The 27,269-nt window shown below is 41.7% G+C and overlaps 3 protein-coding genes and 1 long non-coding RNA gene across 7 annotated transcripts in view; 1 reads left to right on the top strand and 3 right to left on the bottom strand.

Moving 5' to 3' along the window:
* Positions 1 to 27,269, bottom strand: part of LOC308463448 (transmembrane protein 238-like) — a 166,317-nt gene that overhangs the window by 5,677 nt on the left and 133,371 nt on the right. The gene's annotated exons all lie outside the window — the stretch shown is intronic.
* Positions 61 to 266, top strand: LOC308463464. Its single transcript, XR_013979599.1, has 2 exons — positions 61 to 137; positions 172 to 266. It is a non-coding gene; the product is annotated as an uncharacterized lncRNA (long non-coding RNA).
* RSL1D1 (ribosomal L1 domain containing 1) lies at positions 10,444 to 19,313 on the bottom strand. Its single transcript, XM_080981845.1, has 9 exons — positions 19,213 to 19,313; positions 16,938 to 17,080; positions 16,350 to 16,488; positions 15,645 to 15,793; positions 15,449 to 15,550; positions 13,827 to 13,920; positions 13,483 to 13,605; positions 12,827 to 13,054; positions 10,444 to 11,149 (listed from the first exon to the last, which is right to left on the bottom strand). The coding sequence occupies exons 1-9, from the start codon at positions 19,249 to 19,251 to the stop codon at positions 10,973 to 10,975; spliced, it is 1,194 nt and encodes a 397-aa protein (XP_080837971.1). The 5' UTR covers positions 19,252 to 19,313; the 3' UTR covers positions 10,444 to 10,972.
* Positions 25,012 to 27,269, bottom strand: part of GSPT1 (G1 to S phase transition 1) — a 40,023-nt gene continuing 37,765 nt past the window's right edge. For all 4 annotated transcript variants that reach the window (XM_080981831.1, XM_080981830.1, XM_080981829.1 and 1 more), the window contains exon 15: positions 25,012 to 26,763. In XM_080981831.1, coding sequence (XP_080837957.1) covers positions 26,711 to 26,763 — 53 coding nt within the window. In that variant the 3' untranslated portion in view covers positions 25,012 to 26,710. The remainder of the gene's footprint in view (positions 26,764 to 27,269) is intronic.

The raw sequence follows: 27,269 nt of genomic DNA on the forward strand, positions 1-27,269 counted from the left end.
CGAATGACTCTTGCAGTTTATTTTAGGGCTAGTGCTTTACACCGGGTTGTGCGTAAATAACCTCAAGCTTTGGAAAAAGAAGTGAGATAATCCTTCTATTACCAGGGAAGGACTTGCAGTATTAACATCTATGCATAGTTACTCAGAAGTAAGAATCAATGTGTTCAAGAGTAAGCCATAGTGAAGCCTCTCAATTTTTGTGTAAAGCTGCAGCTATTCTGTTGAATTCCTGGTTACTGTTCTTAAAACATTTCATCCCTTGGAAAGCTGTTTATGTGGTCTGTACTATGCCAAGTGTATTTCAAAGCAACCTAACGAAGTTTAGTTTGTTCAAATCCATTTCAAAATTAGAATTAGTGTTCCATGAGGAAAACACCCAAGGGTAAGAGCACTTTTTTCCATCGGCTGTTGCAGGGGTGGGGGGGAGCATACTTTGTGCAGGTTAGCTGTGTTAATCCAACAAAAATAACAAAGAATCTAGTGGCTCTTTAAAAATAGATTTATTGCAGTAGTTAAGGGAACAAATGTGGAAACTGAGACTCTGTATACATTACTGTTTGCTTCAGCTCCAGTGTGCTCTCACCTTTTAGAGCTGAGTACACATGATATTATCCACAATCCAGATGTATCTTGTAGTTTCGTAAGAAATACTTCTGCTTGGTGCATTTTCCCTCAGACCAGCTTCCATCCAATTTGAAAACATAAGCTGTGGTTAAGCTATGATGTGTATATTTCAGACATCTATTCCACTCACACAGATGACAGCACATGAGCAGATGATGGCTTTGTTGAATAGGAGTTGGGTGGCAGCACGGGGTAATGGTGTTTACAGCAACATCAGACATGACTTGAAACACAGTGGGGGTGCTAATTTGTACAAGCAAATGCTTAGTCGCTTGAACTTCATCTTTAAAAGGCACAGGAAATCTGCCAGAGGAATTTTTTTTACCGTCTTTACTTGAGTCTAAAGCACCATCGAATCAAATGCGCACCTTAATTTTCGCAATGTAATTTGGCCCAAAAAAGGTGAGCGTTAGATTCGAGTAAATACGATACGTGGCATAAGACCTCTTCCTTCTCTACTATTTTTTTCCTATCACCACTGCCAATAAAAATGTTCATAAAATTAAGTGGACCCCTAATGCTCTTTAGGAGGAGAAATATAAAAAGCTCTCCCCAGGCCTTTGGCAGAAGCATTGTTTGGTTCTTTCTTAGAGGAGGACCGGTCTTCCTCCTGTAAAAACCTCTGGTGGTTTATATCTGCTAGAGGTGCAAAATTTCTCAAGAGGCAAAAAATTAAGGTAGTCATGTTGGCCCATTAGAAAAATTCTGTGCACAGCTGCACTACTTTTATTTACGAACAATGGAAAGTGGTGAGCATGTTTCCTTTACGGAAAGGAGAGGACCACAATATTTATACGAAAAAGCAAAATCCTTTAGCACAAATGTCTGTTAAACCATAGATAGTGGGAAAACTATCTTTGCAAGCAGGATATCACTTTAAGTATTTTTTAATAAATGGGGTTTATTTAAAAATTGCATTGATTGTAATAATATGAAGTCTATGGAAGCCTTTGAATAGCTTCTCTAATTCACTGAATAAGTTAAAGAAAGTACATTATCTTTGAAAAGTAATTATTATAAACAGAGATGAATAGTGCGCTGGATAAATATATAGTTAAATTGCCATATATGGAATTGGTGGGATGTCACTGGAACCAAAAGAAGACTGTGATAAAGTGTAACAGATATTGATATTTTTGTTGTTGTTTATTTTTTTATTATGGATAACTATGATTTTATGTTATTTTTTTAAGTTCAAGAAAGCAATTTAAAAAGCTAAAAAAATAAATGAAAAAGTATGGATCTCAAGCGCTGAAGTCTGTAGGGCTTCCTGTTAAAAGTCCATCATATCTCAGGGCGTGCTTAATAATGGGTAGCCACACCATTCCTGTAACGAAGAACATGAGTCCAATGGAAAGACAAACAGGCCCCAGGGCAGATGGCACCTCTACAGTGTGGACCAAGTGCAAGGCAGAAAGGCCAATCCCACTAAGAAATACAAGGAGTCCAATGGCAATCAATGTAAGAGGCTTATTGTAGTACACCCAGTTGCTTTGTTCCCCGATTATAACGGCCTCGTTCCTTGTTCCTGAAGGGAAGTTTGAAGCATCAACAAGAGATGGTAGCCCCTCATGGGTGGGGATTGGCTTTATCACAGACATGCCACAAGATGTACTCCAAAGAGCAGAGAACCTAGAAAGTAGGACATGCTTAAGTCATTTAGTCTAGCCAGTAAGAATATCAAACAGACTATTCAGTAGAATGTAAGATCGTTATTCCCTCTCCCTCCCTCCCTCTCTCCCTTCTTTTTCCCAACCACATGGTGTCTAGGACAGGGGTCCACCGTCCCTCAGACCATGTTGGGGGGCCGGACTTTTTTTTGGGGGGGGAGAATGAATTTCTATGCCCCACAAATAACCCAGAGATGCATTTTAAAGAAAAGCACACATTCTACTCATGTAAAAACACCAGGCAGGCCCCACAAATAACCCAGAGGTGCATTTTAAATAAAAGGACACATTCTACTCATGTAAAAACATACTGATTCCCGGACCATTCGTGGCAGGATTGAGAAGGCGATTGGGCCGGATCCAGCCCCTGGGCCTTAGTTTGCCTACCCATGGTCTTGGACATCAGGGTCCCATACCGAAAGCAAATGAATTGTGAAAAAGACTGCGAATTTAATATGGAGACACTATAGGTACTTTTCCTTGTTTATTAGATTATTATTTTTTTGTACCACAAGAAAATACTTAATAAAGACTAATTTTAAAAAGACAACGATTATTCAGAAGTTAGGTCCATCCATCTGACCAGCAGATGCACAGGAGCTAGCCCCAGCCCTGAACTCGCATGCCCTGCCATCTCTGCAAAAGGGAAGATTTCATGTTCACAGTTTCATGTGCTTTCCTTTTGCAGACATCGGCATGGGGACCAGGATAAGTTTTCAGTTCAGAATTTATATCCCACAGTGGTGGCTGGTGCAAGCAGGATGCTGCGCCACCGACCTCAGTCTGCCCTTTAGCCAGCCCCCTCCTGCCTCCCTTTCTTACAACCAGTTATGGGGTAGCTCTAACTGTCATTGGCTGTACCATCACATACTGTTGATCTCCCTGGATTAAGCGCCAGGGCCACCAAACACCACATGGAATCCAACAAAATGTAGTTATGACAAGTGGGAGCTCAGAAAGAGACATACTGGTAAATGAAACAAATATTACCAAAATGCTTTAAATGTCCACTGTGCACTCTCATCTAAAGGAAACCAAAACCCACTGCAGTAGCCCTGGAATATCTCACTCACGAAAATGGGGAGCCATAATTTATTGGCTCAAGTAACAATCCCATAAAATAGCATTCATTTAGTGTGCTAAGGCAAGAAAGTGAGGAATCGGGACCAACCCACCCCCACCCCCTGATCACATTCAGTAATAAAGAGAACATAAATATTAGCCCTAATCACTAATTGGCAACAGGCACTTGAGATGTGTATTTGTAATAAACCATATTGAGTTTGGAGTTTATGTAATTAATTGTGAGGCAAGCATTCAAGTGGTTTCCCCCCTCCTTCTAAAGTTAATAAATGCCTGCTTTAATCTAATCAGTTAGATATATTGATCAGATTACAGAAAGAGTTTATTAATTCTAGTGAGAAAAACAGCAGTTGCATGCTTGCTTTAGAGACAGATGTTCTGTGCACATGGAGAAACTAGAACACATCATAATGCTATCTAATACTTAGGGACAGATGTGTAAATACACAAGTGGAAACACAGTGCTGTTTTTGTCAAACCTTCCACAATTTCTTCCGACTGCTAATAATGGGTGCGGACAAAGTCAGAAAATATAGAGGGGTGTGTGTCTCATCTTAAAGAGTTATTTTTAAATGGTTCATGCAAAAATAAGATCTAAAGCAAAACAAACACCATAGGCCAGTTCCCTGCTATCAGCTGAGATAAGAGTTCTTCCATTAGTAAGGACAAAGTTCACGATAGGAAACTCTACAATAGCTTATCTTTGATAGCCTGGCAATGTGAAACTAAAACCTGGCAGTATTGCCTGTAGTTCGCATTATACAATTAAGAAAGCTGAAGCAACAAATTATTTTAAAAAGAGTGCATAAGAGCATACAGTGGTACCTCAGGTCAAGTACTTAATTCGTTCCGGAGGTCCGTTCTTAACCTGAAACTGTTCTTAACCTGAAGCACCACTTTAGCTAATGGGGCCTCCTGTTGCTGCCGCACCGCCGGAGCACGATTTCTGTTGTCATCCTGAAGCAAAGTTCTTAACTCGAGGTACTATTTCCGGGTTAGTGGAGTCTGTAACCTGAAGTGTATGTAACCTGAAGCATATGTAACCTGAGGTACCACTGTATTAATGTTCTGAACCTTTAAATAAACAATAAATAAAACCAAGGGTCCATCATTTTAAATTAGGACACAACGTCTCTGTGGATCAGTGTTAGAAAAGCTGTTGTTGGAATTTCGCTCCCATAATGATCCCACTGCCTGCGGCTTGATGGGAGTTGGTGACCAACAAGATTTGGGGGGCTATTCCCAGACTTGCGACAGGAGGGCAGAATTTTGCCTTATAGTATAATCCAAGGATATGAAACCTATACCACTACAGCTGTTGTTGGACGACAGATCCCATCGTCTTTGACCATTGGCTCTTCTGGCTGGGGAGTCCACAGCTGGAGAGCCATTGTTTCCCCATCCCCGGTAATTCTATACATGTTTATGTGGAAGCACGTGCCATGTGCATAGGAGGTGGCAGCCTAAATTTGTTTTAAAAACTGAACTCTTCACCGTTTGCAAAACACTTCTTCAGGCAAGATTATCCAAGGAAAACATTTGAGGTACTATTTCAATAAAATAATGTAAACAGGCAGGAAAGCTGGCAGAGAGATGCAACCGTTTATTTGGGGCTGGAAGAAATAATGTCTGACAGCCTAATCCTGTGTACTCAGTGCAAAAGGTGTCATCAGCTGCAGCTGCAGCACCAACTCATCCGCACTGTTGTGCCTGAACTTTCTGCACAATGAAAAGGGCATAGCTCAGTGGTAGAGCATCTGCTTTGCATGCAAAAGGTGCCAGATCCAATCCCCAGAATCTCCACATAAGGCTGGGGAAAGGCTCCCTTTCTAAATACCCTGGAGAACTGCTGCCAGTCAGTGTAGACAATACCAGGTGAACCAATTGTCTGACTTGGTACAAGGCAGCTTCCTTTGTTCTTTCGAAAATACTCTGCGTTCTAATGTCAATCCAGGCTGCTTTGCATGGGAACCTTTTATGTGAGTTCTTTGCATATGTATCTCCACGGCAAAACTTTCACATAACTTTTTCCCCCCAAAGTACTGTAGCTTATCAGTACACACTACAAGGTGGTTTTCATAGCCTTTTTATGTAATGCTTCTAGAATTATTTTTAAATTTCAGTTTTGCTAAAGTTGTGGTTAAATCTACATTGAAGGAAATTAAAAAATACACTGGTCACATACACACCATACATTTCAAGCACATTTATACTACAAGTCATTGCTCCCACCACAAGGAATCTTGGAAATTGCTGCTTCTCCCTCACAGCTACAATTCTCAGCACCCTTCGAGAACTAAAGTTCCCAGAATTATTTACAGTGAGCCATGTGCCTTAAAATTGCCCACTTTTACAAAGAGCAGAAATCCAGACGCAGATTTTTAAATTTTAAAACGTAAGCAGACATCACAAAAAATTAATTGAAAGCAAGATTGTTCACAAAATGACTTTAACCATGCAACCCTAAGAATACTTACTCAGAAGAAAATCCCAGAGTTTAATGGGATTTACTCTCCAGAAGCTTGATTAGGATTGCAGTCCAAGATAAAGAGCACCTAAGGGTATGGCTGCTAAAACATGCCGACTATAATTTCTTCAGAGCCATTCTTCCATTTAAAAAGTTGCACTGAAAATTCAATTTATGTCCACCTGCATGCCCTCTCATAGGTATAACAGTTTAGCCTTTAGGGAAGCTGTCTTTCAATGAAGTCTGATGGCGTGTGCAGGGGGTGAAAGCAAACCAGTCTTTGCTTTTAGCACAGATGTATTTGACATGGGTGAGTTTTGCTATTCTTGTGGAACTCACAGGATTGGACGATTAAACAAAACAGATTCTGTGCACAGTACATTTCTGTAATCTGAGATGCAACAGATTATAGAAGAGAGGAATTAGGACAATATGGAGTATCATTCCTTTGAAACATGTTAGAGTCAAAAAGAGGTACACATTTGAGGGCACCCCCATATCTAGCTCATTTCAAGAGACCCACTCCTTACTATTGCAGATTGCTGAAGGTTACACACTCCAGTTCAGTCATTTACAGCCTGCTGATTTATAATGCCAAGAGGGTGATAGTTATTCTATTAGTTTATTGATTGCCTTCCCCATACAAATCTCAAGGTGATGTACAATAAAAGAACTTAAAAATCCCAGTTAAAAGCAACACAGAAAACAGCAGATATATTTGAAAAGAAAAAACAACAACCCACCCAAAATAAGACACCCATGGCAGAAATCCATTGATCCAGCTGGGAAGATCAAAAATGTTCTTCTGTTGTTTCCAGAAAGTGTTGACAGTGGGCTCCTGTATCTCAACAGGAATGCTATTTAACAGAATGGGGGCAGCCACGATGAAACAAACATGATTACTGTAAAATAGATTGTCAGCCATTTCAAATAAACCTGAGCGATCACAAAAGTGAAACATGTGAATGGCATGTTGCCTTAATGTTCATGTGCCACGTTTTCTTGGGGCTGATTTACAGAGGGTTAATTAAGCATGTGGCAACAAAACCAAGAGTCCTGTGGAATTTTAAAAGCGCAACGTTATGGCGTAAGCTTCAGGGACTAGATAGAGCCCACTTGGTCAGATGCAAAGAGTATCAACCTCAGTTGTCAGATATATCCGGACATGGGTGGAAGTAATGTAAAGGTGAAGCTAAATAGCAAGGGAATGAATAAACCAGTCTGTGGCTGTGTATGCGCCATCTTTTTAAAGCACATGGCTTCTCCCAAAGAATCATGGAAATTGTAGTTTAATTCTCACAAAGCAGTTCCCAGCATACTTAACAAACAAGTTCCCAGGATTCTTGGGAAATTCTGCTTCATATATATATGGTGTGTGCACACAGCCTCTGACAACAACTTGAACGTATGCAAAATGATGCTCATGACATCAGTAAATGGTGACATCACAACCACCTTCACTTTGCTAAACAAAATAACACCACTTTTGCCACAGGAAATTACTGGGTTATATCCACTGGCTAGTGCTATTCATGTTCATTAGTTTCAATGGATCTACTCCGAGTAGGACTAACATTGGACAGAACCCATTTTTTTTCCTATTCCAACCCTAATGAACAGAATCAAACTTACCAAGAAGGGTGGAAGCAAGTCTTAAAAGTTAGTAAGTTGCTTCTTACAATAACTCTGTTGGATTCTATTTTAAGAGATTCTAAGAGATGATAAATGTTTTGCACTTAAGACTAGACATGAGTTTAATTTACTTGCCATGTGCCTTGAAAAATTAGTAATTGAAAATAGCTTGTAGAGATGGAAGCCAAATTAGCCAACATACATAGACAACGGAGTAAGAAAGTTTACTAAAAATGTTATGATGTAGAAATTGCAAGGTTGTATTTGATGATTCTGAAATAGTGTGTTTACATCTGACCTTGACTTTGTAAAGTGCATTGGATCCGGCCAACACACAGTACAGCCATTAAGCACTAGTCTGAGTGTTTTTGCAAAAAACCTTGCTAAATACCTCTCAAGATAAAGAGATAATGTGTGCAATTTCAAACAATTTTTAGGTTATCTTTGATCTACATGCACAATACAAAACCATTTGCTCAGCTTCAAAACCCTTTGATAGAGAGATGTAAATGCTTTATTGCATAAATATTAGGACTACTGACGTAAAACTCAGAATTGCTATAAACAGCATTTGACGTAGTCCATATTAACTGACCTCCCTAACTAAAAGCCACTAATAGCACAATTTCAAGTCCAGGCAGAACTAAGCATTTAGATTTACAAGATTTTTGTCATAGTGAAGCCAGTACTTTACCCTTAAATAAAACCACCAGCCTGTAAGATGCATAAGGCTGAGAGAGATTGTCCTAACTTCACTCTGTGAGGTTCAGGGCTGAGGGGATCTGAGCATCTTCAGTCTTAGTCTCACACTCTAGCCACCATTGGCCCTCTAATCTGGGGCTTTCAGTACCTGCACTTAGAAAACTGGAGATGTGGCAACTGCAATCTTAGAAAAAAAACCCCAAAAAATTCCCTCTTGCAGAGCAAACGCCTTTTTTGTTATTCTTGCTGCAACATATGCCTATATCATTTGAAAACAAAGGAAATGTGCTATTAAATTCTTAAGTATTTGGTTTTATTCATTTGCAAATTTAATCAAAAACTATTAGACCAACTTTGCTTTCTTTAATCACGTGGCAGCCCCAATTTCACTGGATGCAAACTCTCACTATACATGTTGGGTGGATGGGAACCTCAGCTCTGGGGGCCAGAATGCAGCCCTTCGAGCCTCTGCAGGGCCATCTAGGTTCTCCCCAGGCCATGCCCCTCACTGGCCCTGCTTCAACCCCACCCCCCTTGCGTTTATGCTTGGCTGCAATGTGTGAACTATTCATACCTCCTGTTTGCCTTAATGAAGGACAGAGTGGGGTGCGTGAGCGTATAGAAAATACAGTGGTACCTCGGGTTAAGTACTTAATTCATTCCAGCCATGAGAACCACTGCCTTAAAATAAGACAGGGGAGAAGGAAGGAGTTAATGCTACATAATCACTAGGAATGTAAACTGAGCGAGCTTAGAAATGTCGCAATCCTCTATCATTTGCACAAATGGCAGTGAATTACTAATCCAAAAAATACGTTAGGGACAGGGAACTACTTTAAGCCACAGTGAAGTGGCCGAACACGCCCAGTGGGATTTAACATTTCCTTTAAAGAGCAGGTGCCCAGGTCATGCCACTACCTGCTTTTGAGAGTCCCCTTGTCTTTAAGAGCGGTTTACCACATGGCACACTGGTGCTGCTCAAGAACTGCGCTTGTGCATGCAAAACTTTGGATGCAGGCCTATACTTATAAACATGGAATCTCCTATTCTTGTGCAATTACAGTGGTACCTCGGGTTAAGTGCTTAATTCATTCCGGAGGTCCGTTCTTAACCTGAAGCACCACTTTAGCTAATGGGGCCTCCTGCTGCTGCCGCGCCGCCAGAGCCCGATTTCTGTTCTCATCCTGAAGCAAAGCTCTTAACCCAAGGTACTATTTCTGGGTCAGCAGAGTCTGTAACCTGAAGCGTATGTAACCTGAAGTGTATGTAACCCGAGGTACCACTGTAGCCTCCTGCAGAAAGGCAAGCTTTGTATTTGTTGCTCAGTTCACATTTGCCTTTGGCCCTGCCCATCGCTGGCAGAAAATTGCCCAGAAGGGAATGTGGTCCTCTGGCTGAAAAATCTTCTCCACCCCTGATGCACATATTCCGTCTTACTAAACAGGGCTGTGACACCTTTTGGAGCCCAAGACTGAATTCCCTCAGATTGATGTTGAACTACAGCTCCCATATAGCAGGCCCACCGATCAAGCTTGTTGGGGCTACCATGCTTGCGGGGCTTTTCTTTCAGAGATCTCCGAAGCTGATCTCCGAAGACCAGTCTGGTCACCGGTCTAGATGTTAAACGAAGTAAACAGGGGTCAGAAGAAAGTAAAAAAGGTCAAAAATCAACATCTCCATATTGAAACAGAGTTTAAATGTAGAATCATTTTTGTTGTTGTTTTGTTCCACCCCTACCTGCACCCTGTCCAAAACAAAGAAACAAAACATCAGCCCCTGCTCTTTGTAACATCCAGACTGATGGAGAATTCCGGAGAACTGGAAAGCTTATTTGCTATTTTCTGACATTTTGGTTGGTCCTGATCAAAGTCATGCCCAACTGTGGATTTTGAAAATAGCATGCAATCTAGAAGATGCAATTACTAATAGCAATCTGGAATTGATATTGGGGTTACTAGCAGTTTGCTAATTTAAGTATAATTTTCAACTAGGGTTAGAAGACAACAACTCAATTCTGTTGATGTCATGGGCTTAATGAACTTTAAAAAATAAAAATAAAATAAATATTCTCACCAGGTGAGCAGTATCTGAATAAATAATGTATTTTGAGTATCAGGAGGTGTTTTGTAAAAATAAAAAATCCGTTACCCAAGAGACTAAGGTTAGGAAATACCTTAGTTTTGCTATAACTGTATGTCATATTAAATTGTATAATATAAAATAGATAATGAAGTACAGGCAAAAAAAATTGCAATGCACATGTCATAAAAGGAAAGTCTGACTTTATATAGATCTGAATAACACAGGTCTGTATTAGCGGTTAGAAACAAGATTACAGATTGCTAAGAAAAATGCTGGCTCTCTATAGCCACCCTGTTCTCAAGGTGACTTTTCTGCTGAACTCCATTGACTTTTACAAGTTGTACTCAACAAAGTCATCCTATTGGTGCAAGGACATCCAGTTGGGACACAGAACATCTCCCCTCTCTCCTTGCTCTCCCCACATCTGCTCCAGAGGGTTTGGAAGGAGGTGGAGTGGGGCACACGGGAGGACAGAAGAGTGAGCAGACAAGTCCTTGTGCTAACAGGACAACTTTGGTGGCTACAACCCTATGTTTAGGAAAGCAACTTGACAATGTGCTGCAACGCTGGTCATGTTGACTGCGGCACCTTCCTTTCCCCAAGTTTAAGGACCTTTCCTGGCAGACTTGACCAATTTCCCTGGTTTAATGGTCACAGAAGACTTTGCTTCTGTCTTCTTTGGGGTCTTTGTCTGCTCCTCCTCCAAAACGTTTTAGCTTCGGGTCTTGGGTTTCTTGTCTCGTCCGAGCAATTTCGACCCAACTCCAGGTGTTTTCAGTTGTGTTCCTGGAGACGGGGATGTCTTCCTCTTGCCAAGGAGAGTTAGAGTTGCTGCAGCTTTTTTGCCTGCTTTGATTTCTTTTCCTGTGGCAGGACTAGGCTCTAGCACCTATATTGAAGAGGGAAAGCAAGAGAATAAAGGCACTCATCAGGAGTCAACAGACTTTTTCCTTTTAAAAAATGATGATGGGAGCAATGATGAGCGGAATACGGAACACACGGTAGTTCAATGTATGAACTCACCTGTTTTTGTTCACCATGATATGTGCTGAAAATAGAAAGATACTATTTTTCTCCCCACTCACTACCAAACGTCACTGAGAATAAAAGCTAGTGTTGGCTCTTACTTTTAAAACCCTAAACGGCCTTGGCGCTGTATACCTGAAGCAGCGTCTCCACCTCTGTTGTTCAGCCCAAACCCTGAAATCCAAGTCTGAGGGCCTTCTGGCAGCTCCCTCACTGTGAGAAGTGAGGTTACAGAGAACCACTGAGGGGCTTCTTGGTAGTGGCGCCCACTGTGTGGAATGCCCTATCAGCAGATATCAAGGAGATACAACCTTTAGAACATGGGTAGGCAAACCAAGGCCCGGGAGCCGGATCTGGCTCAATCACCTTCTAAATCCGGCCCATGGACGGTCCGGGAATCAGTGCATTTTTACACGAGTAGAATGTGCCCTTTTATTTAAAATGCATCTCTGGGTTATTTGTGGGGCATAAGAATTCATTCATATTTTTTCTTCCAAAATATAGTCCGGCCCCCCCACAAGGTCTGAGGGACAGTGGACCGGCCCCCTGCTGAAAAAGTTTGCTGACCCCTGCTTTAGAAGACATCTGAAGGCAGCCCTATATCAGGAGGTTTTTAGTGTTTAATGTCTTAATATGTTTTTGCATATGCTGAAAACCACCCAGAGTGACTGGGGCAACCCAGTCAGAAGAGTGAAGTACAAATAAAGTAATAATTATTATTCCTATCTGGCACAAACTGCACCTGAACATCATTATTGGATTTTGTTCACCTATCAAGCAAAAAAATATTTGCTTCCTTTCTTTTAAATCTCAAGGAAAAGATCTCCTGCCAGTTTGTCACTTTCCCTTTCGTTTGACATTTTCTGACCTTTGCAGATACAATGATCACCTTTCACGAAGCAGTGTAAATGCTTTTTCGTCTAGTGCACTCTTATTAAAATGTATTTGCCTATTTTCATAAGTAAGTTATGTATTATATTTCATTTATTTTACAAGATTCATAACCCACCCTTCACTGTAAGATCCCGGGGTGGGTTACAGAAGTTTTATCTAGAAATGGATAAAACCATCAAAATGGTAAAAACAAGTAAAACGGTTCCTGATGAAATGAAACCGTGAATTAACCAAAGAGGTGGAGTCCCCCCCCCCCAAAAAAAACCCCACATTAACTCCGTCAAAGGCAAGGGTAAAGAGGTGTCTCTTCCGCATATGGGAAAAAACTGTAGAGTGAAGATAACCAAATTCACCTTTGAGGGGATAGAGTTCCACAATTTAGAGGCTGCCATGAAGAAACCCCTTTCCTGGCCTACCGTTCCCCCTGCTTCTGAGGGTGGCAAAACGACCACACAGAAACCCTCACATTCCATTCCATGAGAGTACAACCTGTGTCCCTGTGCATACAAATAATTCACACAAACACACCCACAGCTTGTGCCTGTGTTCAGCATACCATGTGGACAGCCCTGCAAGGTATCTGGAACAGAATCTTCTGTCAAGTTGAAGCTCCAATTGTAACTCAGCCAGAACAAGATTGGTTTACCTTCTCATTTTTCACACCGGGAGATGCTTCGATTGGAACCAGCTGTGGAATGTCTCCATCCTCATCTTCTTCCGCTTTGACAACGGCAGAGACGGCTGCTGCTGCTGCCTTCTTTCCCCCAGCAATGGCAGGAACCTGGCTGATTTCTCCTGTCGCCCCGGCTTTAGCCAAGTTCTTCTTTCCAGCTGTCTTTTTCCCTTTCTTTTTCTTCTTCTTCGCTTGGTTTTCCTGGAAGGTATTTATTAATTTCCTTAGCGCCTTCATCAAAAGACCACACCAAAACAGACAAATGGGTACACACCATGTACCAATGCACATTTCCCAGAACGTTTTTGGATCTTCTCCCTAGTTCCACATACAACCAACCCAGCACCCTCCGAATAGTAGAACTACAATTCCCAAATGTGCCTATTCGACTGCTTTGATCTGTGGAACCCTATACTTATTCTGCAGTCGTAAATCCACACCTACATTTTGGAACTCCCCATCTATTGACCTTTACTGCTCTCTTTCCCGTGCCTACTTAAAACATTTTGTTTAAGCCTCTTCAGACATGCAGAAGTTACAAAATACTAAATAGCTGTAGTTATTTAACCAGCCAGGAGGACCACTCTTGCTGAAAGCGCCCACTATGTATGCATGAGTCAGTCTCTTACCTGTTCAACTTCGGCATCTGGCTGTTTCTGAGGAATTCCTTTTATGGGATTACTACAGGTAAAGATCGGAAGAGCAACAGATTTGCTCATCTTGAGATGAAGGATCTTAACACTTTTCCAGATCTGCAGCAATTGTGTGTTGTTGTTTTTATTTTAAAAAAGAAAGAAAAGGAGGTTATTGAAAGAGGGCAGACACAAAGCAAACCGCTTTTAACAAAAAGATGGATGGCCCAATTCCATGCATATTTACTTGGAAATAAGCCCCACCAAGATTAATGGGATTTACTCCTGGATGAGTGTGCAGAAGAGATGCCTTAACCCCTCACCTAACTGAGCATCATTACCTGGGGGGCTTTCGTGGCTAACACTTTCACGGCAGCAACGACGTTTTCAGAGATCTCCGAGGCCTCCATGCCACTGTGACCAACACGTATAGAACTGAAAAAAGAGAGCAACATCTGGAGTCAATACCCTGCTGAATGGCAGTCCTTCAGCTGTCTGTTCTTTACCTCTAAAACAGGGTGGTGCGGACTTTGGGGGAATGGTCTTGTGGGCCAAATGTGGAGGCCAGGTGGGGCAGGTTCAGCCTGTGGGCTGGAGGCTCCCCACCACCTGCCCTGGAGGATCAGATTGAAGGCCCATCTAGTCTAGTATCCCGTGTCTTACAGTGGCCTCTGGGAAACTGAGAAGCAGGGCATGAACACAACAGCCCTTTCCTGTCTGTATTTCCCAGCATTCCTCAGAGGAAAGCTGCCCTTGAACAGGTTCCACCTTGGTGCTTATGGTTCTGGATTGCTCTCTGCCACAGTCTCTCCCTGCTCACTAAACCCTGTTGCCTCTTCAGCTTCTGACACCTCCTTCTCCTCCTCCTTCCAGTCTGCTCCCTCTGACCACTCATCATCATCCCACCACCAGTTCCCTGGCTCTGAGCCTTCTTTCCCTGAGGATTCTCCATCTTGGTCTCTCCCACCTCTCCTCTGCATCCAAGCCAGTCCATGACATCTTTCTTAATATAAATACCAGGGTGAAGAACTACAAAGCACATAATGATAATGATAACACAGTCAACTTGCAACTCACTGGGAGACTGTAAAGCCGAAATCGCATATAGGCAAGAGAACCCCGGAACTGGCCCCCACCCACGACCACCCCCTACCTTTCTGAAGTCGGTGCGCTGAGCGGGCCTCACTTACTGGCAACTGGGAGTCTCTCTTTTTTAATATAATATTTTTATTAAGTTTTCCGTTTTAACAATCCAATCAAATCACATTAAATATTCCAAATTATACAAATACATATCATAAAGTCCAAATATTTTGCCAAATTATAAATTTTTGTTGGGGCTTCCCATGCTTCAAGTTCAGTTCAATCTTCTTATGTTTCTACTGCCTTGAGTTTCCAAAAGTTCCTTCTTTGAGTCCTCCTGTTGTTATCCTTCTTGGCAACTGGGAGTCTCAGAGCTCAGTAAGAAAGCCTGAAAGCTCTTTCCACCCTGAAAGAACCGTTAAGCTGTCTAGCTTGTGTGCGTTTAATCTGTGCAATTTCAGATGGCCAACTGCCAAGCCCATAAGGCTGCGATTGTGCAAGTTAAATATGCACAAGTTGCGAGTCAACTGTGGTTACCAATAATAAAATAATTTATATACCACCTTTAGGTTCAAGAAGAAATACCATGAATAGCCTGAGACAAGTCTGCTCCTTTATTAGCATGGGTGGTAGTCAACTAAATTTTACGCAGAGCAGACCCACTGAAATTAACAAACAGGACTGAGTCAGGCCCATTAATTTCAAAGAGTGTATGTGGAGTAAAAATTGGCTGAATATTCCCCTTTGTCTTTTGGAATGTCTTTGGGTTAGCATCATGTTGTAAAATGTCTCAAATGCCTGAGAAGCAATGCATAAATGCAGCCAGTAAATAAATTCATAGCCTGGTTGATGATAGTTAAGTATCAAAATTAATACTTACTAGCAACAGCCCTTGTTTGTGACTGGAAGAATAGTGCCTTGGAGATGCTTGTTTATTTCCTTAGAGAGGTCTTTCGCTTTCAGATTCACAGACACAGGAGCCCTTATATGATAGAAAAACGCAATATTTCAGGAAGAGTTCAGCATCTTTAGTAGAATTTGGTAGAAATGAAACATGGACAAGTGAGGGTACTTACTTTTTACTCCTATAGAAGTGTTTCCCTGTGTGCGATGGCAGAAGCCGCCGAATCCGGTCATCAGCCAAAAAGAGAGAAAATCGACTCAGGAGGCGACGCTTTGCTTCGTAAGGTTTATATTCTTTTTTCAGTGTTTTGTAGGAGATGACCTTCAGATACAGGGGTGAGGTTGGTTAGATTACACTACAGCATTTAATTAAAAGATAAAATAATGATGATTACAGTTTATTTATTTATACAGCACTTTAGGTTCAAAGAGCCCCAACTGAAAAACAGAATATTGAAATAATAAAATAGAAATTGAAAGAACATAAAATGACATAGATCATGATGATTCCAATGTATTTTATATGCTGCTTTAGACCTAAAGCAGTGAAGAGCATTTTCAAAATGAAATGTACAATAAAGCATAACATGACATGGATGCAAACCAATATGAGGCAGATTACTACATGGTATATAAATACTTTAAATCAGTTGTGGGGAACCTTTGGCCTGTCAGATGTGACAGGAGAACAACTCTAGTAACCATGCCTGCTAGGACTGATGGGAGATTTAGCTCAGCAACATCTGCAGGGCCAAAGGTTCCCCTGATTTAGGGTACTTATATATCACTTAAATCACTGACATTTCTAAGATGAGGCCTTAGGCTGCATTCGTACGTCAGGCTAAACCAACTGATGAAGCTCAGAGTTCCCTCTGTACCTCGCTGATCCTTGTGATCCCATGCTGGGACAAGAGTTTCCTGTACAAGTTCTCAGTCTGCTCAGCTGTTAAGCCTGGCTCATCTTTTGTGAAGAGGCAAACATCTGATGTGGCCGGCAAAATATCATGAGGCAGTGTTCTAGAATGAAGAGAACAAGATTTTAAGAATGCACAGTAGTTTCCAGTTGGAGTCCAAGCTCAAAAAAGGAAAATAGATTATTTAATCAGTTAACACAGATAAGCTGTGAAGGCATGTTACAGTTCTGATTTTTTTTTTTTACATGATTCTAATTATGTTTTTATTTTATTTTCTCAATTATATTGAAAAGGTAGGTAAGGCTGAGAGGCAGTGGCTGGCCCAAGATCACAAAGTGACCTTCACAGCTGAGTGGGGACTTGAACCCTGGCCTCCCAGGTCAAAGCTTGCTTGAATGTGGGTAGTGTCATTTCGGCTATATAAGTGATGTCACTCACAGCCTGGCCATTGGAAACAGAGGGAATGATTGACAATAGTCATGAATACAACTGAAGCAAAAGGCATTCATGGTCAAAGACATTACAGCAGAGCAGCAAAACCCAGAGCCTCACATTTTGATGACTTGATCACGTGGAGGGATTTTCCAAACGGTGACCATCAGAAATACATGCTGGTCCTCATTCAACAGCAGCTTCTCTGCCTTTTTTTGCTTACTGGCGCTGAATGCAAGGAGGGCCTGGGCTGCTTTTTTAATCTGAAAGAGCAAATCCACAAGAAGTTATCATTAAAAAAAAATTATAATCTCAAAGCAGGTAATAACCTCAGCTGAAACCTCAAATGAAGCATTATAGATGTTATAGAAAATGTGGGGTTGGCTATTGCTGCCCAATTCCCCAAGGCACTGAGTCTCCGAAGTCCATGATTGGTCAGAGATGAATGGATGGAGGCAAGGATCCAGTAGAAAGCAAGGCAGATCTTTTTTTTCTGGTTGCAACAGAGTCCCCGCCCCCTTGCAAGAAGGTGTGAGAGACCCAAAACAAGGGTGTGCAAGCCCCTATAAAGACTTTTGAAACTGCCCACCCCTTAGCCCAAAACCACCCCAAAAACATCATAGAAGGAGGTGATCTCCAGCAGTACTGTGAGTGCAACTTCTCTCCTATCTATCAAGGTACCTGATGAAGCCTTTCTGATTGCATTTGTCTGGGTAGCCCAGCCATTACTTTCAAACTGCAAATACTTTAGTTCCCGACTCTCTTTTTAAAAAATTACGCCTGTTGATAATCTGTTCACCTTCCAAGATACTTGCCAGACTGGGTTTGCAGGGAGGATTTGCAAGTGAAAAGAAAAATTGGAAAGTTTTCCCCATCCTCCTACTGCAGAAAAATATTTGAGGTACTTTGGGGAGAGTCAAAATGGCTTCAGAATTGCTCTCCTGTACTATTTTAGACACATGGTTTATATACTTATGTATGTGTGTTTACCTTATGCAATTATGAACATTATTCTATATCCGAGACCTTTGAATTCTTATAACACAGATGAACTCCACAAAACAGCATGATTAGTAACTAAACAAAATTTCTGATACAGAAACTACACCCACACTCCCCTTCCTGATACAGCAACCTCTCCAAAATGCATCCTTAGCAATAAAGTACTCCACATCCAAGCACCACTCTAGGCATTCCAACCAACCATACAGATAACTAATCCCCAGCCAACCCATTATTAAAGAGCAAGTGTTTTGTCTACAAAAATACATAGCGGCATTAATCATAATTTACAATTAGCTCAATCCTTCACCTCCATCTAGTGTAGGGATGGGAAACCTGTGGCCCTTCAGATGTTGATGGACTCCAACTCTCATCATCCATGCTGCCTGGGACTGACGCGAGTTGGAGTCCAGCAAGATCTGGAGGGCCCACAGGTTTTCAACCCCTAATCTAGGCCAACACATTGGCATACAAGCAGCAAAGTAACTGCTTCACACCTTCCTCCATGTCATGCATAGTCTTATAAACTTCTATTATGCCACCTTTTACTCACCTTTTCTCTAACCTAAAAAGGCCCCAGAGCTGCAACCTGTCCTCATAAGGGTTTTGATCCATCCTTCTATATTTTTGGTTGCCCTTTTCTGAGCTGGTATAAGAAAGCAGGGACTGTCCTTTGCAAACAGTTCCAAATTGTTTAAAAGTTACTTAGCAGTCGGGTTTCTCTCCTACAGGATTCGAAGTCACATCTGGCTGTTCTCTCTCCTCTCCTCTTCCCCCTCTAACCCCCCCCCCCCATTTAGGGCTAGGCTGAGAGGGCCTGGCCTTGCTGAACTTCACCAGGGCCGGATTTAGGTTTGATAAGGCCCTAAGCTACTGAAGGTAATGTTTATATGTTGCCATGTAACCAGACCATGCAGAATGTAGGCACCCTACATGCAGAAATGAGCAAACCAGTGATATTTTAGGGAGCAAGCTAGCAGGCAGGGTCCATGACTTACATCACAGGAGCCTACACAACACAAAACACTGTTGCTGTCTGTAGGTTTTATTTGTATTTTATCTTATATTTTGGAAATGTACATCCAGGTTCCCCCCCCCCCACTTTTAATTATTTTGGGATCCCCCAAGAGAGTGGGGCCCTAAGCTATAGCTTGTTTAGTTTATGCGTAAATCCGGCGCGGTCAGATCTTGATGCCAGCTCCCCTCAGTCCTACTCCAGCACCCGTTGATCGCCACCCCGCCAGACTCCGAATCGCAAAACCGAGAGGCGCCCGTTCGTGCCGCGGAAAGCCCAGCGGCTGCCTCCGCTCCAGCGAGCGCCACGCCGGAGAGAAGCCCCCAAGTGCTGCATTCCTTCCCCCTCCCCGCCAAAGCGGCGGCCACCTCTTCTCACCTGCACTTGATCCACAGGAAACTCGGTAGCTGGATCCATGCTGCCGCTTCTCCTCGTGCGCCAACACAACTCGGCGAGCGGCAATGACGTCACCCGCAGCCGACGCGTAAAAAAGGCGAGGGAGGGAGGGTTTCCGCGGAGGCTGAGAGTGAACCAGCTAGACTTCCGGTCTAGTCTCCATAGGAGCCGAGGGGGCGACGCTTCCTCTCTATGGTGAAACTGGAGCGCTAGAGCGGCGAAGCTCGAATCTTGTTTCGCTTCGGGCGCCATTTTTGGACTCTCTCGGGGAGGGGATGCAGGACGAGGGAGAAAACTCGAAATTTTAATGCAGCTGTTGCTGTGCTATTAATACCCTCCCACTCGCTCTAAATAAAAAGTAGCAAAGTCAGGAGTTGCAGCCCTGATGTCTTACCACCTGTTATTATTATTACATTACTTTGATCATTGTTGTTCCGCCTTTTCTCTAGCAGGGACTCAAGGCGGCTTACAGATAAAATAGAAACAGCTAAAAGCATTGGGGAAATGCGCTTTGAATTTTTAAACGTTTAAGAACGGGAATCGTGCCTGCGCAAAGAGTCCAGTGGAGCACCTTCTGCTAAAAGCTGGATCTGGAAAGAGAGGAAGTCCTAGGGGACGATTTAAGGATATTGCTGCAACCACTGAAAGGGTTGTGGTTTTTCTGCAGGGACAGAGCACAGGGGGTCCTTGGGTTTTAACTTTTATTAATTAAAAATGTATACATCGCTTGTTTGTAGAACAACTGCAAAGCGGTTTACAAAAAAAAAGTGGAATTGTAGGTAAAACAATCAAAACATTCAAAAACAATAGTTAAAAAACAATTCAGATAAAAGTGCATCAACATTAAATACTTGGGTAGGCTATAAACAAAAGCATGTGCCTAAAACTACAGAGAAGGCACCTATGGACGCTTACCCGAAAGCGGTTGAGTGGGCAGATCACAAGGAAAGTTGTCAAGGGTTTTATATACAGATATAAACCTTGAACTTGTCTGGGAATCTTTAGCTGGGAATGTATACCAACTTAACCTTAATATTTCTCTTATTTCATAGTCATTGCTAGTGCTTAAGAGTGTCAGAGGGTCTGGGAAAACGGTTGAAATCCTCGCTTCATCCAAAAGGCTTATCTGGTTAGTCACTTTCTCTCAGCTTTAGAGAGTCACAGAATTGTTGAGATGATAAATTGGGAAAGTGGATAACTATGTTTGCCACCTTGAGCTCCTAGGGTGGGGCAGAGGGAAGACAGGATGAAAATGTATGGGAAGCCCTCTCAGTGCTATGCATAGAAATCAGAAAACTGAAATAATAGTTTCATATGTATATGGGGTAATCTTGTTGCTTGGTCATCTTAGTAGTGTTTGACTCTCTGTGACCCCATGAACCAGAGCATGCCTTGGAAACTCACTTTCTTCTCAGGGCACTTCCCTCATATTTGTCAGGTCTTGGTTTTTAGTTTGTCTCCCACTAGTTTTTCAAAATTATATACTTTATTACATATTTGATACCACTGAGTTAGGCAATGGTTTAGATTCATGTAAGATGCTTTAAGTACCGAGTCATCAAAAACCTGCAGGTAGCAGGAGTATATTGTAATTTCATTTAAACGGAAAATAATGGATAAAATGATTGTCCATGTAAAGCAAAATTCTATAGCTGGGCAACAGAACACATATTTGAGTCTGTTTACTTGAGACCACTGGTCCCATCACCTCCTGGCAAATAGAAGGAAGAAATGGAGGCAGTGAGAGATTTTACTTTCTTGGGCTCCATGATCACTGTAGATGGTGACAGCAGTCACAAAATTAAAAGACGCCTGCTTCTTGGGAGAAAAGCAATGACAAACCTAGACAGCATCTTAAACAGCAGAGACATCTGCTTTTTTATTCCACCTAAACATTAGGAAGAACTTCCTGACAGTAAGAGCTGTTCGACAGTGGAATTTGCTGCCAAGGAGTGTGGTGGAGTCTCCTTCTTTGGAGGTCTTTAAGCAGAGGCTTGACAACCATGTCAGGAGTGCTCTGATGGTGTTTCCTGCTTGGCAGGGGGTTGGACTCGATGGCCCTTGTGGTCTCTTCCAACTCTATGATTCTATCGCCTTGCCAACAAAGGTCCGTATAGTTAAAACTATGGTTTTCCCAGTAGTGATGTATGGAAGTGAGAGCTGGACCATAAAGAAGGCTGATCGCTGAAGAATTGATGCTTTTGAATTATGGTGCTGGAGGAAACTCTTGAGAGTCCCATGGACTGCAAGAAGATCAAACCGATCCATTCTGAAGGAAATCAGCCCTGAGTGCTCACTGGAAGGACAGATCCTGAAGCTGAGGCTCCAGTACTTTGGCCACCTCATAAGAAAAGAAGACTCCCTGGAAAAGCCCCTGATGTTGGGAAAGATTGAGGGCACAAGGAGAAGGGGACGGCAAAGGACGAGATGGTCGGACAGTGTTCTCGAAGCTACCAGCATGAGTTTGACCAAACTGCGGGAGGCAGTGGAAGACAGGAGTGCCTGGCATGCTCTGGTCCATGGGGTCACAAAGAGTCGGACACGACTAAACAACTAAACAACAACAACTTGAGAAATACCTCCAAAAAGTCCTCAAGCTCTGCCAAATGCAGAATTTGAAAAGCAGCAGGGGAAACTGGCACTAATCAGTAACAGTAGTGCTTTTTACATCCCAAAAATGCAGCTTCTACATCACAGGTGGAACCTTTTTCAGACTGAGTGCTGCCAGATAAGCCTCTCTCGGGAGAGCATTCCACAAACGGGGAGCCACCACCAAAAAGGAAATGTAGCATGTTAAGGAAATTTCTCACTCATCCTTGGGTATTCCTTTCCTGCAGCCTGATGTGATACAGCCCAGAGACAAATTGTTACAGGCTTAGTGACAAGGCGGCAGTATTCCCTTCACACATTCATCTACGAGAGCAGTAGGGAGCCTGTGGGCCGCCAGGCGTTGCTGGACTACAACTCCCATCAGACCCAGCTAGCTGCTTGTAGTCTAGCAAAATCTGGAGGTGCACAGGTTCTCATTCAAATACTATAAGAAGCTAAGAATGCCATACATTGTAAAACTGCATCCTCCTGTCAGGCAAAGGCACTTACTAAATCTTTATGTACAAACAATCTACTCTTAGTTCCCACCTTAGAGCTGAACTCCTGTATTTGATGGCACCTGTTAAAATGTCGTAATACCCTAAATAATTTTAGCTGTACAATGCATATGTATGCATGTCAATTCTTTCAAAATATTTCATATTTAATTTGATAAATTTAACTCTGGTTTTGTCAGCAGCCTAATACCACTACCATCCTATCCATGATTTAGGTTCACATCCAATATTCAACCAGCAAAACAAGCAAGCGTGTTTTGATTGGTCAGAGACACGACACTAAGCCTTGAGTTTTAAAAGAAGTCGCTGGAGGCATGACACAGGTTTTTAGTATTCTTTATTGGACCACAGCTTATTCAAGTTGTTTGACATGGAAGGTAAGGGGAGAAATAAGACTGGAAAATGTGAGAGATGTTTTATGATTCCAGCAAAAATGATTGACACTGGATGGGTAGACTCTTCTCAAATGACATCTTCTGCGACACATAAAAGACAACGGATGTAAGATTTGAATCAATAAAAACCCCCAGTTTTTGCAACAGAGACCTCGGATTGGCACTTGTCATTGACAGAAGGCAACCTTCATGCCATTTTCATTCATTGCAAGGACTGGGTTTGTTCAACTGCGTGCAGGAAATGCAGCAGTGTTTCCAATTTGTAGGTAGTAGAGGGCCAGGAACCACAAGCTCTGGGGGTGAATGCAGCCCCCGCCCCTGACTCTGCTTAACACACCCCTTGGGTGTTTTCTTCCTAGCTGCTGGAATGTGTCCTTATAGTGACTCCCGCTTGCTTATACAGGGTGCATTTAGAAACCAGCTTACTGTACGAAAGTAAAATTTGCATTCATTGCTCCACCTGCCACTGGCATGAGGCCCACATGGGTTGCCCAAGAGGATCCTCACCCATTACAGAATATTAATCAGGAGGCTTTTATGGCACATTCCAGTTTTGCGTTTAATCACTGCTTACATTACTAAGCTTTCAGATTCAAGAACGCACTCCAAAGTCATTTATCATCAGCAGAGTTTGAAATAATAGTTTTAAGTCATGGCTATTAACACAGTCAATCCTTTCCAATCTCACATTTTCAAGCTTTCTCCTCAAGTCTAGCCAGGGTTTCTATTTTTCCCCCTAGAAGAAAAATACAAAACAGCCACAAACATTGATGAAGGGTTTTAACATGATTAGTGGCAAGATGTGGTCGTAGCACAGCTGCAAACTGTTTAACAGGAACTTCTTGACTTGACTTAGAAATATTCATTCATAGAACATTCATAAAATTGTAGAGCTGGAAGGGACCCTAAGGATAATCTAGGCCAACCCCCCGCAATGTAGGAATATGCAGCTGTCCTATACAGGAATTGTACCTGCAACCTTGGCATTATTAGCACCGTGCTCTAACCAACGAAGCTATCCAAGCAGGAATTTATATCCTGTATATAAATTTGTGTGGAATGAGTAAACCAGAAGGTTTAAATTGTAATCTTTCTATCTTGGGGAGAAAAGATGGAGCCTCCAGAATCTACTTAATTGACTTAGGATACTATCACTATCCTTCAGTCTTAATGCTTTCACAGCTCCTGAGGCACACACCTTGGTTTAGTGATGCCTCACATGAGTTCTGGTGCATGTAGGAAGATCCCTTACCAATGAAGTTGCCTCCATTCAGTTCAATGGGCAGGGTAGAACTTGTGTGTAACTGGTGTGGGGGACCTCTGACCCTCCAGACATTGTTAAATCCCATCAACCCTGGACATTGGTCGTGCTTGCTGAGGCTGATGGGAGTTGTAGTTCAGCAATACCTGAAGTTCAGCATGATTCCTCAGAACTGCCCAAGAGGTTGCTTTACATTTACTAAGCTTGATTTAATACAATGAAGAGAAACTTGCAATCTAAATCACGTAACTGGAGAACTCTTTGGGACTTTAAAGCCGTAGGTTCTGAATGCAGTGGTAACACACATTAACACCCAAGCCCCCGTTTTCTTGAATCAAGTCCTTTCCATTTCAATTATATTTAACCCTGGAATGAGTGCATTCAGCACTGCAAATATAACTGAATTCCATATGCCATATGACAACTTCAGTTAGCATTCCTATTCTTAAGTTCTGCAGTTCCTCAGCAAACGCACATTTAGGGCAATGTCACTGATTCACCCACACTGATCACTGAGCCAAGGGGTGTGCTGCAAGTATGATATAAAGCACATGCAGAATGGAAGGCGAGAGGGGGCTGAATTTTCGCACAGGGTGTCACTGAAATTTGAAAGACCAAAGTCTGCCCCTGTCCTCAAGTGCAACTTTTGCTCTAAAGAATGACTGCATTCAACGACTACTAGCTTCTTTAGCTGCATCTCTGCCTCCAAGAATTGTCATTTGCTATGTCAGGAAGAAAAAACCCTTCACCAAGTACATTATTCACTAGCAATCGTCTCAAAGGAAAGAGGCGGAGCTTGAGACACAAACACAGCACAACTTAACACGTGAAAATGGTAAGCTCATCACCTCAGGCAAATCTTTCAAAGACTCTTCCTTCAGCTTACATTATAAAGTAAGAAAAAGGAAAATCTGGATTATTTCTGAATTTTTCAGCTTTATCTGAATTCTTTAGCTTTGTTTTAAAAGTTATTGACTTTAAAAGCTTTCAGATTCCCAGAAAAATAAAAGCCCAGAAATTTGCAGACATAATAAAATTTATTTAAATTTCATGCATTACGGTAGCTACAAGTGTAGTCATATGAAATTGAAGGACAATAAACTTTGCTTCGTCCATACAATGTAGCCTCAAGTGAAATGGATGGGAGGTTCCACAGTTACAAAGAAACAAAAAAGGGCAAACATTTTAAATTTAGAATTGTGTAAAATGAAACAGTCACATGACTGTAAACTTTAGGGGAAAGGGCACATTACTATTTGAACATACACTGCAAAGGATTTAATTGGAGAAGCACTTTGAACAATATTGGAAGTCAGCCTTCTTATATGAACCTAATAATGGAGATTTGCCATTAAACACTTTGAATATCATTGCACCTCCCTTTCAACTCTTTCCCTAATTCTTTATAGCAATGGTACAGACCAACATTCAGCCAAGTATAAAGTTTACAACCCCTGTTCCTTTGAACTGCCAACCACAAATCCTTTTATTCACTTTTGCTTTCCCTTAGCTCAAATTGCTTTGATATGCAGAAATTTATAGACTGTGCTTGATTCTACTCTCAATTTTAATGAGCAAACAAACCTTCTGGATTAAATAAGTGGCACTTGCTGAATGAGCCATCGTTCAGCTGCTGCCAGTTGAGTGAACACCTACCACTCCTCTATGGCCTATTTGGTTTGCTTCAAATCTCTTTTTTAAAAAAACAAAACAAAACCCAGCAACCAAAGATTCTCCCATCTTCCAAGTTAAAAGGTAGAATGAACAGCGCAACTTTATCATAAACTGGTACCTGTGCTTAGTTTTTAGACCAAACATCATGTACCAGCATTATTGCCAGAGATGTCACGTAACAGTCCTGCTAATTTTATTGGTTAGCATTTTCTGCCAGAAAGGATTTGATGGTATAATTCAGGGCACTGTAGGTAGATCTAGCTCGCCCCAGTGCCTTAAAAAAATCAAGTTAAGTTTGTTTGTAGATAAAGTGATGCAACACTAATTAAATAGTACCATACTTGCATGAACATATTTAATTTTTTTAAATCCACCATAAGGAAAGGGAGAAAGAAAGTTTCTTTAGTACAAATTTTGTCAATTGTCTAATTGCTTCATTTATAACTTCGTCCGGGAGGCGGCAAAGGGAAAGAGTTGGGTTTCAGAAAAGCCTAAGTAATTGAATATTCAGATTACTTGGCAGGTTAAAAGCTAATGCAACAGGTGTTACATCTGGATAAAAACATTATTCAAAAGCAATTAAGATACTGAAAAAAGATTTCAAATTGAATAGTTTATTAACATGGTAATTGTCTTTGTAACATGTGCACACACGCTTGCACACTCTTAATGATCTGCCTTGAAAAATGTTTCAATATGCTGGGAGAGGGGAAATAAACATAAATCCTATAGATTTTTCATAATTCTAGGCAATTATGTCCACATCACTTACAAAGCTATTGCCAAATCTTTCCAAGGAAGCAGAATTTAGGAGGAAGGGGGAGGAAAAAAAAAACTTTGGGGGGGAATTCAACAGTGGCATAGCAGAGCTCTCAATATGAGAAAGCTGACATAATGTGGACCTTTGCTGTGAAATCTCATCTTTGCAAATATAGGGAGAAGGTTATCAATGGGAAGAAAATAAGAAGGCGATGTGAAGTAGGCTTTTGCAGAGTCAATTTTTCCCCCTCACAGTATTTGTGCAGGCTTGTCAAAAACAATGCTTAATCCTTCTCTGGAACCAATTTCAGAACTTTTCCAATTGCAATGGTCTTACCTAAACAAAACACAAAAATGGTTTGTTAGGAGACATACGTGTGTGAACCTTTAAAAAACCTTCCAAGTAAACAAACAGTCACACACATTTCACACAAAACCTGGTTTGCACTTAACAATGAACTGGGGGGGGGGGGTTAGCTTATTTGTACATGCAAGCCTGTCACAACCAACTATGGTTTGTTTGTGGTCTACAAACCAGAATATGAAACCATGCTTCTGATGCTGGCTTATGTATCTTGGCTTGCATTAAACATGTTTTCTCGTTACCTCTGGACCTTGGGCTTAACCCTCCTTCGTTTTTGCATCTTGCCCTATACACACGTGGCGATAAAGGAGCAAAGCAAGAAAATTTAGAAAATCAAACCAATGTTAAGTGGAATAAGCCACAGTTATTTTGCTTGTCAGAACCTGGTTTGTTCAACAAACTATGGCAGAAACAAACCATTTAGTACTGCATATAAATGTAGAAAGTGCTACCTCAATCTACACACTAGTTTTTGCAGA

The sequence above is a fragment of the Podarcis pityusensis genome (genome assembly GCF_964106645.2).
Source record: "Podarcis pityusensis genome assembly, chromosome: 14".
Taxonomy (NCBI): Eukaryota; Metazoa; Chordata; class Lepidosauria; order Squamata; family Lacertidae; genus Podarcis; species Podarcis pityusensis.

What these genes read in the sequence shown, in the direction of transcription:
- RSL1D1 (XM_080981845.1), bottom strand. Translation starts at nt 19,251, where the DNA reads ATGGATCCAGCTACCGAGTTTCCTGTGGATCAAGTGCAG. An exon ending in TAGCCACGAAAGCCCCCCAG is followed by an intron (nt 13,606 to 13,826) that starts GTAATGATGCTC and finishes CAATTGCTGCAG; the next exon opens with ATCTGGAAAAGTGTTAAGAT. An exon ending in CCGGTGTGAAAAATGAGAAG is followed by an intron (nt 11,150 to 12,826) that starts GTAAACCAATCT and finishes TCTTCAATATAG; the next exon opens with GTGCTAGAGCCTAGTCCTGC.